Source organism: Bubalus kerabau, chromosome 5 (genome assembly GCF_029407905.1).
Source record: "Bubalus kerabau isolate K-KA32 ecotype Philippines breed swamp buffalo chromosome 5, PCC_UOA_SB_1v2, whole genome shotgun sequence".
NCBI lineage: Eukaryota > Metazoa > Chordata > Mammalia > Artiodactyla > Bovidae > Bubalus > Bubalus kerabau.
This window is the reverse complement of record NC_073628.1, coordinates 123418397-123433172: the sequence shown is the minus strand read 5'-3', so window position 1 is coordinate 123433172 and position 14776 is coordinate 123418397. Positions and strand designations below refer to the sequence as shown.

General features: G+C 38.7%; 1 protein-coding gene across 1 annotated transcript in view; it reads left to right on the top strand.

Moving 5' to 3' along the window:
- Positions 1 to 14776, top strand: part of KCNK2 (potassium two pore domain channel subfamily K member 2) — a 139227-nt gene that overhangs the window by 60657 nt on the left and 63794 nt on the right. Inside the window, exons 4-5 of the mRNA XM_055583662.1 lie at positions 10915 to 11075; positions 13152 to 13338. Coding sequence (XP_055439637.1) covers positions 10915 to 11075; positions 13152 to 13338 — 348 coding nt within the window. The remainder of the gene's footprint in view (positions 1 to 10914; positions 11076 to 13151; positions 13339 to 14776) is intronic.

The window sequence follows — 14776 nt, the reverse complement described above, 5'->3', positions numbered from 1 at the left end:
AAAAACAATTATTCCGTAACACTCATTAGAGCGGTAAGGCAGACGTCATCCAGGCCATGTGATAGGTGTAGGAACCACTGCAGCAATTTTGTAGTAGGCAGAGAGACTGGGCTCAACTCTGAATACAGCAAAGCAAAGTAGGGATTTATAGCCAAAGAGCACAGGGTGGGAATCCATAAATAGAAAGTGACTAAAAGGCGACATGACATGAGGAAACACAAGGGGCTGATTTTCATCAAGCCACCCTAACAGGAATTTTGTTTTTCTTCTTTAATGTGGCTGTACCAGGTCTTAGCGTGGGCTCTCAGTTGCAGCATGCGGGATCTAGTTCCCTGACCAGGGATCGAACTTGGGCCCCCTGCATTGGGAGCGCAGAGTCTTAACCACTGGACAACCAGGGAAGTCCCCCTAACAGGACTCTTGCTAAAGGCCTGTCAGAGGTGATTGGGTATCACCTGGGCAATGATGAAGGATAAGGAAAAAAGATGATCAAATACTGAGAATGGGGGTGGGGGGCACAGTTCTGGATAAACTGAACTTCAACAGGATACTTACTAGAACTGAACTTTATAAAAAAGGACATGGGAGCCCAAGGCTTAGTCAAAAGAGAACTCAGAAGAGCCAGACCAGAGTTTGGTCCAAGACAGAATATTTTCCAGAGGTTGGTCCAAGACAGAATGTTTTCCCGTAGACAGTATGGTTTTCTTTATTGCTTTGATGGTTTGTCATTTGATGCTGTGTATGACCAGGAAGATAACATCCAATTATACTAAAATTCTTATCGGAAAATTCTTTTAACAATAACCTTTAAAGTATGATTTCCAGAAAATGCATTTATCATAGTTCAGATTCTTGATTACAGTCTCTATATGCGTAGGAAAATGTAAGTTATTCAGATTACTTGCTAAGAAATAGTTTGCCACTTCCTTGATGCTGTTGGATCATTTTTCTCCCCTCTTGGGATAAGAGGAGAACCAGATAATAAGAGGCAGTTAAATAGCACGTGAATTTGCTGCCATTTATAGAAATATCATTTCATTACACCTTGAACAGATCTCTGTTTATTGGCTTGAGCTTCAGATGAAATTGTTGACCAACATTTAGTGGTCATGTTTTATCAAAATGCACATCTTTGAACACTGAGAATCTAATCCAGGAGAATTAGATGCTCTCACTAGGAGAGGCATATGGGGACTGAGAAGAACGTTGAGGTGAGATGTTTTACTTCTCCCTTGACCTGTGTGGTCTAGGCTGTTCTCACCAGTGGCTGAAGCTCTAGCGCTGCTTAAATATGCTCTCTTGCTCCCACTCCCCTCACTGGATCTCTTTCCTTCCTCCCACATATTTGAATCAGTGAGAGGAGAAAGGATGCAGTTCCAATGTATTAAGTGAAAAACTAGAAACAATGTCCAGGTAGATGACTGCTGCTCTTTGGCAAGATTACATTGCAAGAGAATTTCTCTTCAACCTTTACCTGCAGTTTTAGAGTTTTATAACTGTGTCTTGTTAGCAAAAAAAATAAAAAAGCAACTTAAGAAATAGGGAGCCTCCTGTAGATTTGCCATTATTCAACTGTGATGTAGGATTTTATGATGTAAGTTGCAACTAAAGATAGCAAGGGAGCCATCTTGTGAAGCACTGTTTGAACTGCAGGCCGGTGGCTTCTGGGCCAAGAGGAAAGCTGGTGATAGAAATGGTGAAACAAAAGGTCAAAATTTAATTCCTTTAGCTGACGCAGTTGTTCTGATGCTCCTATGCATTCTTTCCCAGTCTGTGTAAATCAGCAAGTACTGGAGGAATAGTATGTCCAGGGATGGTTCGTATTCACTGGTTATTTAACTGAGAAATCCCTTAAGTTTTAGGGATGATACTTGTAGCCTTGATCCTTAATTCTAAATACTTGCTGTAAGCGATTGAATTAATAGTTTAAATTTCAGCCTTAAAGTCTAGTCAGTGTTTAACCTTGTACACATTACTTCAGTAAACCTGTTTGTTTCTGAGTGAAGATAATTAGCAGTACTTCTCTCATAGGGTTGTGAAAGTTGAATGGAGTGTATACACACGTGAAGTGCCTGCAGTTCCTTGGAGCTTCAGATGGTAAAGAATCTGCCTGCAATGCAGGAGACCTGAGTTCAGTCCCTGGATCGAGAAGATCCCCTGGAGAAGGGAATGGCTACCCACTCCAGTATTCTTGACTGGAGCATCCCATGGACAGAGGAGCTTGGCGGGCTACAGTCCATGGGGTTGTAGAGTAGAGATGGCTAAGTGACTAACACTTTCAGTTTCATGAAGGGAGTAGCATTGTATCTGTGATGTAGTGAGAGACAGAAAAAGAGTGTGTGTGTGAATAAATAGTGTTGGCCATTATTTTTATCATTGATAATGACATTTATTTTATTTTTATTTTATTTATTTTTTTTTTTTGGTAATGAAAATAAAGTAATGCCATAGCTCATCTAAAAGAGGTACTCTGATCATGGTCATCCTACATACAATTCACTTCCTAATTTTGCTTTCTTTTCTCCTGAAGAGCCCTACCCCCCATGTTGAATAGCTTTAGACCCACAAAACCATGCCCATGTCACAGAATGTAAATCAGAATCACATCTGTAGATATTTAAAAATACATGAACAGAATCCCCTCCTCTCCCAGTGGAAGATAAGAATTTAGGTGTTCTGGGGTGGATTTTTAAAATTCTCTCTGTGATTCTGATCTGCACCCTTGGTTTAAAAGCAATGACCTAGAAAAACAATGTACTACTTTGTTAAAGTCCTGAAATGAATACTTCTTTTATCAAAACATTGTTTAGTTGTCTCTTAATTAAAATCATATTTTTTTCTAGAACTACTGTTTCTTATTTAGTGTTTGGTTAGCTTGTCTGTCAGTGCTGTAGGTTTGACTCACTTTTTTAAAATGACCAGGTGTAGGACTTTCCTGGTGGTCCCGTGGTTAAGACTTCACCTCCATTGCAGGGGGTGTGGGTTCCATCCGTGGTCAAGATCCCACATGCCTTGAGGCCAAAAAAATCAAAACATAAAACAGAAGCAATATTGTAACAGGTTCAAAAATGGTCCACGTGAAAAAAAAAATCATTAGAAAACAAATAAATAAAAAAGACCAGGTGTGATTATCATTTCACTTTGTTTTCTGAATAGTTTCCTTTTTTTCTTAGGTTGCTAACAGAGGACACCCCGAATTTACCCTGTTCTTCTTATCCTACCTCCAGTATTTTATCCTTATACCCTACTCTATTGATATTTTTCTTCATCTAAAATAGTGTAAGTTGTTTTATATTAAAATATCATTTTAATTGTTACTTTTAGGGGTTACTTTTTAAACAATACAGTTTGCACAGGTATAGAACTCTCTTTTTACTTGTCAGCTCCAAATAAAACTAAAAGGAGTAAAAAAGTACAGTAGAACTATTTAGATCTGAGGATGTCTATTTAATTAAAATATATTAATAAGACCCATAGATGTTTCTTCTTAATTCAATATATTTTCTTGGGCATCTGCTCTGAGCAGAGCACTACACATTTTTGTATGTAAAGGAAAGAAAAATATCTCTGCTCCCAAGAAGTTTGTCATCCAGAAGAAAGACAAAAGCAAGTAACCAAATGGCAGGAATTCATGTAAAAGTCATACATAATCCCTGAAAAGGAAATAGCAAGTGTTATGGATGTTCAAAAAAGCAAGATCACAGCTGGCTGAAAGGGAGAGGAATGACCATATATTGGAAGTGATGTGTGAGGGGGACAGAAAGGACAGAAAAGATTTCAAATCACGATTGAAGGGGCCACATTCTTACGAGTTAGAAGGAGAAAACAATATAAAAAATGTAAGGAATCAAAAAAGGCGAGCTAAGTTTTTTCAGTGAGTAATGATGACTCTGGTGTTACTGAAGGGAGTACAATTGCATAACAGGGAGTTTGGGGAAATAGAAATGGTGATTTTTAAATAAAGGCCTTGGAACAGCTAAGGGTTTTACAGATTACGGAGTATAAACACCTAACTGTGCTTTAGGGAGAATGAACTGTGATGAGATGGGTTTGGTGGAGAAAAGACCATGGTCAGGCTGTTTGGATGGCCTGAGGTAGTGGCAGAAGAACCATCTAGAAGCAGAGGAGGAGAATGGAAGGACTGTCGTGGACGGGGGATCTGCTTCGTTGCCTGCAGAGCTATATGGCTTTGGGATCTTACGGGATTTACACTACCATGCGTGAAACAGCTAGCTAGTGGGAAGCTACTGTATAACACAGAGAGCCCAACCCAGCCATGCACATACATGTGTGGCTCTTTTGGTTGCACACATATATGGCTGATTCATGTTGGATGGCAGAAACCAGCATAGCATTGTCAAGCAATTATCCTCTGATTAAAAATCTTTTTAAAATATGGCACGAGAAAGTGAGTGAAAATGATAGTTATCTGCTACTCATCCACTAAGAACAAAATCCTGAATTACCAGAGGGAGGGAAGTTAAACATGCTAATCTGATTATTTTTAAAGGAAATGTACTATTCAGAAGTCAACACAATAAAGAAAAACCTCTGCTAACAACTTAGGCACAGAGGAGATTTTGAAGGAATAACGAGAATCAAGAGAGGGATTCCTTTGTGAACATCTTTCCATAACCCCACCATTTCATGAGAGCCACAACAAACCAGCTGTTTGAAGGCATTTTAGGTCTAAGCTCTGAAAGTGAATCAAGTACTCTTGAAATTGCCAACATTTGAAAAATGGAAACTGCCTGAATAGAAAGAAGAGAGGGCTTGCAGTGAGGGGCAGAGAGTAGAAAGGGAGTTTCAGGAAGAATATATATTTTGAAAATTTTATTTTTTAGAATTGAGCTTTGTTTTTGTTGTTGTTATTTAAATTTTATCTTATTTATTATTTGGTTGTACTGTGAGTTCAGCATGCAGGATCTTAGTCCCCCAGCTAGGGATCAAACCCATGCTCCCTTCAGTGGGATCTTAACCAACTGGACCACCAGGGAATCCCAGAATATATTTCCTTTAAATGGCCAAAGGAAGAGCACTAGGGCTGCAATGAGGACCAAGGTATGGTCCCTCACAGAACTTCTACTTATGGAACTGATGGTTACAATCTAGTGAGATGATTCTTAGGATAAAGGGAATGTGTATACAGGAGGGGACCAAGCCCGACCTTGGGGCTGTATAGTGAGGGCTCAAGGAAGGCGTCTTGGAGAAATTAAGTTCTAACCTAAATAATGATGGAATCTTAAGGATCAACCAGGTGAAGAGTTGTGGGAGGAGGAAGGTATGCATTTGAGGCAAAGGAAGAAACATAATCAGAGGGGATCAATAGGGAGGTAGTTTAGTTTGGTTAAGTTATTTGTATCTTTCATCCGCATGGTATTTATTTTTATATTAGGTGAATTTTTCTTCAAAATAATAATCAATTTTCTCAGCCTTATTAATTGTATAATTATTCAACTTTGAATTTATGATGCTTTTAAAACGTGCTATGTCTAACCTTACTCTAGTCTTTTCTGTTTTGTTGCATTTCACTCTACACTAGCCCAAACTGTCTCTAAAGCTCTTCCATATGTCTTGATAAGATTACTTTTAGGTATTTCATAATTCCCTTGTATTAAAAGTAAGGTATTTTTCCATTTCAATTAGCAAATTTGAGATTTTGCTAAAGTAGTATAATGCTGTTGGTTTCTGCATATTTATCATGTATTCAGCTATTTTACTGAACTTTTTACCTATTTGATAATTTTTAATATTCTCCTGTATTTACTAGATATTTAATTCCACCTACAACTAATCTATTTGTCTCCTTTATAATAATCATTCCTTTTATATGTTTACTGCCGTTATGCCTGCTAGAACTTTCAGAATAATAAAAAAAAGTAAATTGTGAAATGGGCATTTTTCCCCCTGACTGTAAGGGGATTCCTCTTATTGTTCTTTAATATTAAGTATGATATTGAATGTTTCGAGATAGTCACCCTTTGTCACGATAAGAATTCTTTTCTGTTTATCACTTTTAAAGAATTATAAGAAATTATACAGATTTTTAATCAGATTGCTTTTTAAATAGCTGTACAGTAGATATCATGTAGGGGCTTCCCTGGTGGCTCAGATGGTAAAGAATCTGCCTACAATGCAGGAGCCCTGGGTTGCATGCCTGGGTTGGGAAGATCCCCTGGAGGAGAGGATGGCAACCCACTGCAGTATTCTTGCCTGGAGAATCCCCATGGATAGAGAAGGCTGGCGGGCTATATAGTCCATGGGACTGCAAAGAATTAGACATGACTGAGTGAATAAGCACAGCACAGCACGTATATCATGTAGAACAAATCTTCCTACCTCATTTTCCCCCAGATATTCTTAGCTATTATTGGTTCTTTACTTTCTTTTACTTTTATAAATTCCATCAATTTGTACTGAAAACTTGCAAAATATTTATTGCATCAGGGTCTTGTCCACTGAACCAGTTCTTCCCATCAGGTGGCCAAAGTATTGGAGCTTCAGCTTCAGCATCAGTCCTTCCAATGAATATTCAGGACTGATATCCTTTAGGATGGACTGGTTGGATCTCCTTGCCGTCCAAGGGACTCTCAAGAGTCTTCTCCAGCACCACAGTTCAAAAGCATCGATTCTTTGGTGCTCAGCTTTCTTTATAATCCAACTCTCACATCCATACATCACTACTGGAAAAACCATAGCTTTGACTAGACGGACCTGTGTCGGTAAAGTAATGTCTCTTCTCTTTAATGTGCTGTCTAGGTTGGTCATAGCTTTTCTTCCAAGGAGCAAGCGTCTTTTAATTTCATGGCTGCAGTCACCATCTGCATGATCTTGGAGGCCCCCAAAATAAAATCTGTCACGGTTTCCATTGTTTCTCCATCTATTTGCCATGAAGTGATGGGACTGGATGCCATGATCTTCGTTTTTTGAATGTTGAATTTTAAGCCAGCTTTTTCACTCTCCTCTTTCCCTTTCATCAAGGACTGTTTAGTTCCTCTTCGCTTTCTCCCATAGGGGTGGTGTCATCTGCATATCTGAGGTTATTGATATTTCACCCTGCAATCTTGATTCCAGCTTGTGCTTCATGCAGTCCAGCACTTTGCATGATTATTTATTATTAACATATATAAATAATAAATCAATCTCTGTACTCATGAAACTCATAAATGATAAACTCATGGAATAATAAATATATATCTATAATAAATCAATCTCTACACTCATGGAACTCACAGTCAAGTGAGGAATATATATATATAATAGATATTAAATCAATTGTTACAAATATTTATATAATTGCAAGTGTGCAAAGTGTTTGAAAAGGGTCTTATTTATATGTAGTATTAATAAATTCTGTCATAAAAGTGACATGTCCACTTGGAGCGATTTAGATGGGGGTGGCATATATGGGCCTCATGTAGGTATTCCACTAACAATGGGCCTACGGCAGCTTTCTGCAGAAGGCCCTTCCCTGAAAGTGATGTGAAGGCAAGATGATCGCTGTTCTGATGATATAGTCCTATAAATGTCAGCGGTTGGCCTAGAGGCATTGGTTTGGCTTCCATTCAGATCTCTAGCACAGACTATGTACAGTCTCCTAAATTTGGCTCTTATTCTGTAGTATATTGGTAAATATTAAGTAGCTGAAAAGGGAGAAGTCCTAAATTGTAGTGCTTCACAATTTCTGAGGTGTAAATATGTCTATTGTAGTTGATTTCAGTTTATCAATGTGAAGTCAACTGACTTATAGAATTCCTGAGAATTTAACCACTGATCTCTCAAGATAGGATCAAGATACCGTGGAACCCTGGCCTCCTCCCAGATCCTGTCCTCTGGTTTCTGCCCCACCCAACCTCTTCCACAGTCAGGCCCCTTCAATCTTCAGTCTAGTCTGTGCCCTTAAGCTCTTTGGAAGCTGGATCGACTGCCAGTCCTTTAACTTTATTGCCAAGCATATGTGATGCTGTAAACTGACAGCTGCTGTCCTCAGGCGAAGCGTTTTGAGTGTGAACACCTTAATTTAGGAGTTACAACAAAACTTAATATTGTTTCTTTTCCATTTTCTTCTTGCCAAAACAGTCTGTTTCACCCTGAGGCAAAGAAGATGCTGCTGACTAACCAAGGGAAAGAGTCAGGAAGTCCAGACAATCACTAAAATTAATCTTTTACAAGCTTGGCAGGCTGTGTTGCTTCGAGTCAATAGATACTTTTCATAAGTCCATTAATAGTATCAAGTCATTTAACCAGGGTCTACTCACTGCTTAAAACCTGGTAAATGCGTGGAGTGAAGACTGCTCTTTTTTTATGGAAGACAGGGAAGAAAACACGAGGAACATTCCCTGAACAGCCATGTGATCCTCTCACTCGGGCAAATGTCCGGGGCGCTGTTGGCATGTCCTTAATGTCAGAAAACTGCTCGGTGGCTTTGTGTGTGTGTGCACTGGGTGCCTGTATGAGGGCTTCCACCTCCAAGGCACGGGTTGAGCAGGAGAGATCAGCGTAATGTTATCGGGAGAAGGTTCATGTTTGGAAGATGAAGCAGGAACAGACTCCCAGAAGAGTCACATCAGGCTCCCTCAACCCTACTCCTTTCATTCTCCCGTCTGCTAATTTTGGAGATAATAAAGATGAAGTACAGAGATGCCATATGGAACTGGTCTCTGTCTTTTGATCAGTGAAAGGTAGATCGGCTTTCTTTACATCTAGAATTCTTTGGATTGGGGGCCATCTCATGCGGTGACCTACACAGGATTTCTGAGGAAATCCTTTGTCCCCTTTTCTGAAGATGTTCTGGTTTCTTCTGGCTGAATCTGTCAGTGATGGATGAAAAGTTGGAGTCTTGTTTCTTATGTCCTTTTAACTCACGTGGGGCAGATCAAATTGAGCCCTCTGACACTTAGGCTTTTTATTTTTTAAATGGTAGAGCCTATTTTTAGTGATGCCCCAGTCAGTATTTGTTTTAATTGTATCTTTTCTTTTTGACCCTTGATCCTTTCTGGTGGTAGGTTACTTCTCATGGTTGTAACTCTGAAGATATTTATCCTTTTCTGCAGAAAGAGAATCGGAGAAGGCAATGGCACCCCACTCCAGTACTCTTGCCTAGAAAATCCCATGGATGGAGGAGTCTGATAGGCTGCAGTCCATGGGGTTGCTAAGAGTTGGACACGACTGAGCGACTTTACTTTCACTTTTCACTTTCATGCCTTGGAGAAGGAAATGGCAACCCACTCCAGTGTTCTTGCCTGGAGAATCCCAGGGACGGGGGAGCCTGGTGGGCTGCCATCTATGGGGTTGCACAGAGTTGGACAGGACTGAAGCGACTTAGCAGCAGCAGCAGAAAGAGAAAATGGGATGATGTGGGATAACTCAGATGCTTGGCCCACTTCAGGTCACATGGTTGTTCATCTGGTGGTGGTGGTGGTTCAGTGGCTCGGTTGTGTCTGACTCTTTGCCACCCCATGGACTGTAGTCCCCCAGGCTCCTCTGTTCATCTGGAGAGACAATAAAAAAAGTGTTGAATCTTAGCAGGACTCTCTGGAATAATCAGAGAATCCAGGTCGAAACAGTCTCTTATTATTGGTATTCTGCTTATTGATGCTAGAATAGAAGACAGGGTTGAGATGGTTGAGTTCCAGCTTGGATGGTATTAAGAAATGCTACTCTTCCAAACAGTCCAGGTTAAACATTCTACCTAACTTTTGTGATGGCCTTTCCTTCTTCAAATTACCTTGATACAAGACTTCTGGGACTTCTTCACACATGCCCTGGATGGATCTTTGTATATATTGCCCTGATGCTCAGCATTCCAAAGCATTAGTAGACAAGAGCAGATGCAAGGTAAATGCGTGGGAAGGTAAATGAGTTAAATGCGTGGACAGCTTACATCATATTCTCCAAGCAGTAAGAGGGTCTGAGAAGTAGTAAGGCAGCTTTTGAACTGGAGGCTTAAAAAAAAAAAAGGTTTGTCGACTAAAAAAATGCACATCATAAGAGTTGCAAGTTAAGTTTTATTTGGGGGCAAAATGAGATGATAGCCTGAGAGACAGCCTTTCAGATAGCTCTGAGAAGCTGCTCCAAAGAGGTAGGGGGGAAGGTCAGTATATATGTGATTTTGGTGAAGGGGGAGTATATGCAATTAAGCACATTATTTATTTTTTTGCAGGTTTCTGCTAGTCACAAGGAGTAGTCATCGCCATGAAAGATTTAAGGATTTTAGTGCTTTTCTAGACATGAAAAGATACAAAAATTTGGCTCATAAAATTGGCTCCTGGAAATGTCTAACTATATGCAGACCTGTTCTGCCAGATTTCCCCAGAGCACAGAGCACCTCATTTCTGTTCTCTACTCTGAACTCCTAGCAGGGGATTTTGAAAATCAGCAGTAACAGCTGCACATGATTTAATCCTTGTAAATGTAGATGGCAAGTGCCAATTTGTAATTCACAGGCTTGATAATTTTAAGTTTTCATTTACTGCTTTTTGGTAGATACTTGAATGAAAAAAAAAATTTAAGTTGTTATTAAATGTTTAATAATTTAAGCATATTTGAATACTCTTAAGGCAATACACACTTAATAAATGGCAGCAAAAGCTTTGTAGTCACAGCATTGGCAGCACAGAGAGGTAGAAGTAAATTGAATGAAAACATTGACTTTATTGTGCGTGTTACTCCCTCAGTTTTCATCATCTAGTTTAATTGGAACATTAGCTATACTTTGGAGATTGTTAGAGTGCTTGTTTATCAGAAGATTTTACATTAAAAGCTTATGTGGTATAAAGGGATTCTTAATTAGTTGAAATCTAGGACTGATATTTTATAATATTTGGAAATTTTTGAATCAAGTTTGAGGTCATATGTTTTAAACTATTACTCATTTCTAAACAACTGAATTCTTCTTCTTCTTTGTATTTTTAGGATTTGGAAACATCTCACCACGCACAGAAGGGGGGAAAATATTCTGTATCATCTATGCCTTACTGGGAATTCCCCTCTTTGGCTTTCTGTTGGCTGGAGTTGGAGATCAACTAGGGACCATATTTGGAAAAGGAATTGCAAAAGTGGAAGATACATTTATTGTGAGTATGATAGCCATTTAACTGCATATGTTAATTGTCTCATTTTTCAAAAATATTATAACTTTTCTGTTCACCTCAGATATAGTGAGATGTAAGTTATTGGGTTTTGTATAACAATTTACATGAGCCTCTTTTTGCAAATAACTCACTGTATAGTTGTTTTTATACTTCTCTGAACGAATACATTAATGAATGAGAAAAAGCGAAATATACAGAAGAAAAGTAGAAATCTGATCGTCCTGGGCTCAAATTCCAAATGGATTGTATCCTAGCTATATTCACTTAAGCTAGTTATTTTACCCTTAAATCTCCATTTTGCCGTTTTTATGAATAATAGTACTGATGATGAGGCATTACTCTGAGATTTAGAGATATTCTAAGTGAAAGCTTAACATAGCTAGTAAACCTTAGCCCTTTGCTGAAGGATTGAATAATACATAGCAAACATGATAAAGGGGATCTTATAACTTATTTTAATAATGTTGCTGATAGAAATTTAACTAAGGTATGCAATTTAGTAGGACCAAAAATATGAAGATGTTCATGGGCGTATGATAGTAGAAAAAATAAATAAAATGAAAATGCTCTTAGAATTTTAAGTGAAAAATAGTAATAATACCATGATGACAAGCTTTTATTCTTGAAAATTATGAACGAATAAAATAATTGTGTTTGAGAGTCAGATTATAGATGCTTTGTTACTTCCGTCACTACTATTACATTTTATTTATTATTTGATAATGTTTTATCTTTTCATAAAAAGTTTGAGTATTTAACTATTGATGAAATAAGATCACTGAATGTTCGGTTTTCAATTGAAATTATAATTCCAGTTTTAACATTAGATATATTTCATATTGAGGCTTCCCTGGTGGCTCAGCGGTATAAAAAATATGCCTGCAATGTAGGAGCCGCAGGGGATGTGGGTTTGATCCCTGGTTTGGGAAGATCCCCTAAAGGAGGGCATGCAGCCCACTCGAGTATTCTTGCCTGGAGAATGCCAGGGACAGAGCAGCCTGGCAGGCTACAGTCCATAGGACTGCAAAGAGTCAGACACGACTGAAGCGACCTACCATGCATGCATGCATGCACATGTTTCATATTAAATTCAGAGGTGAAACAGTGTGGGTCCTCTGAGGGCAGCTCTAGCTTAGAGGTGTTGAAGACTTCTCATTGTCTACATATCATGTCTTGTATATTTAGCTGTACAGCTTAAGGTCGTAGAACAGTGAGATGGTTTGTCTAGTTCACATGGGAATCAACCGTGGACTTTAAGTCTGCTAGTATTTCGCTTTAATCAGTTGAACAATGATAGGAAAATGTGGTGGGAGAGGGGAAAAGTCTCCATGAAATTAATGATTTTATCAATTATCAACAGTGGATATTTAATTTATGCTTCAGTTTTCTCAATTTTCATGTATTTCTAGGTTGTGTTTGGCCCGAAATCAGTTGTTTGCTTGTAGAATAGAAATATTTCAAAAGTAGTTCAGGAAAACAAAGAATGATGTAAATCTGAAATTTGGTTCTCTGAGCAAATGTTATGTACTTTAGAAACTATTTTGCCTGTTGCAAAGCTATATAAAAGTAAAGTAGCATCATTATTAGCATTTGTTATTTTCAGTTATTCATATTATACCTAATATATTTACATAAAGATAATTGAAAATTAATTATAAAAGAATAGAATACCATTCTCATTTGCTAATTTGCTGTTAACAGTGCGTATAGGTTATATGCATAAAATAGATACCTTATGAGAACCTACCGTATCGCTCTGGGAACTCTCCTCAGAGCTCTGTGATGACCTAAATGTGAAGGAAATCCAAAAAAGAAGCAGTATGTGTGTGTGTATGTGTGTCTGTGTGTGTGTGCACATGTGTGTGTGTATATATACATATAGCTGATTCACTTTGTTCTACAGTACATAATACTGTAAAGCAACTACACGCCAATAAAAAATAATTTAAACAGTATATATAGGTTAACTTTGCAGATCCATCAATCATCGATCTCAGTCAATTTCTCTCTCTCAGTATCTGTCTCTCCCCCCCCTCTCTCTCACTCTCTCATCCCTAGAAGTGGAATGTTAGTCAAACCAAGATACGAATCATCTCCACAATCATCTTTATTCTGTTTGGCTGCGTACTCTTCGTCGCTCTGCCTGCGATCATATTCAAGCACATAGAAGGCTGGAGTGCCCTGGATGCCATTTATTTTGTGGTTATCACCTTAACCACCATTGGCTTTGGCGACTACGTTGCAGGTAAGATTTTGGAGATACCCTGCTCTCCTAACCCTTCTCCTTTAGTTAAACTTTTTCTCTTGGGTTTGCAGACAACACAGTGACTGCCTCCATTTCCCAGGGCTGTCATAAGAAAGTACCACAAACTGGGTGCCTTTAAACAAAAGAAATTCATTCTCTTGTAGAAGTTCAAAATCAGAGTGCCAGCAGGAGCAGAGTCCCTCTGGGACTGGTAGAATCCTCCCTTCCTTTCCCCAGCTTCTGGAGGCGGAGAGCATCAGTCCCTGCTGGTCCTTGGGTGGTAGCGACATCTCTTCATCTCTGCTTTCGTCTTCATATCATGTTCTCCCTGTGCCCCCGTTGCTGTGACCAAATTTCCCTCTTCTTATAAAGACACCAGTCACATCGGATTAAAAGCCCACTCTACTCCAGTATGAATTCATCATAACTAATTGTATCTGCCAAGGGCCTTATTTCCAAATAAGCTCATGTTTCAAAGTGCCAGGGTTGGGACTTCAACACGTATTTTTGGAAAACAGAGTTTCATCCATAACAGTGACAGAGCCAAAAAAAAAAAAAGAGTGATCATTCCATGACAGTGAAGGTCCGCAAAAGGGTACAGTTGCATATTTATTTTTCATTCTATAAAAGAAATTTAAATTACTGTCTGCTCAGAGTGTTATAGTACCACTCTAATTTCAGAAACCACTTATCTGCCTCTTATTTTTTTAGTGGTACAAGAATTCAAGTTTAAATTATCTTTGCTCTTTTTACTAGGCCTTTCCATATCTTAGTTTTTCCTCCCAGCTTTCTTGAGAAATAATTGACATACATCACTGGGTATGTCCAAGCGGTAACAGCAGGGTGGTTTGATTTACATCGATCATGCAATGAAGTGATCACCACAGTCGATTCTGCTAACATCCCTTCTTCTAATGCAGTCTGCCTTGGTATATGGGGTCCCAGGGTGCTTCAGCCCCACTCCCGTGTCCTAGGATTCTCTCGGTGGTGTCTTGTCCTTGAATAGTTGTTAGTTTCTCTCCTTGTGAGGAGGGAGCGAAGCCAGGAACAAGCTAGTCACCATCTTGGTAATGTCACTCTCATATTTTAGTTTTAGAAACACTTCAAACTTTGGAAGATGTGCTGAGCTACTTAAAACCTTCTTTTCTCTAAGATATTTATCTCCTCTAATTTTCAGTTCTAATATCAGTGTTTTTAATCTTTTTAGCAGTTTATCCATATTTTAAAATTCATGACTTTAAGACATGTTTCCTTTTTCTATGTATGTTATTTCTGTTGCTGTTTGCTTTATTGTTTTATCTCTTAAATCTTATATCATTTCATCTCTCTTTTCCTATTATATTATCTCATTATTGTTACTGTTCAGGGGCTGCCCCAGTGCTCAGCGGTGAAGAATCCACCTGCCAGTGTAGGAGACTTGGGATATGCGGGTTTGATC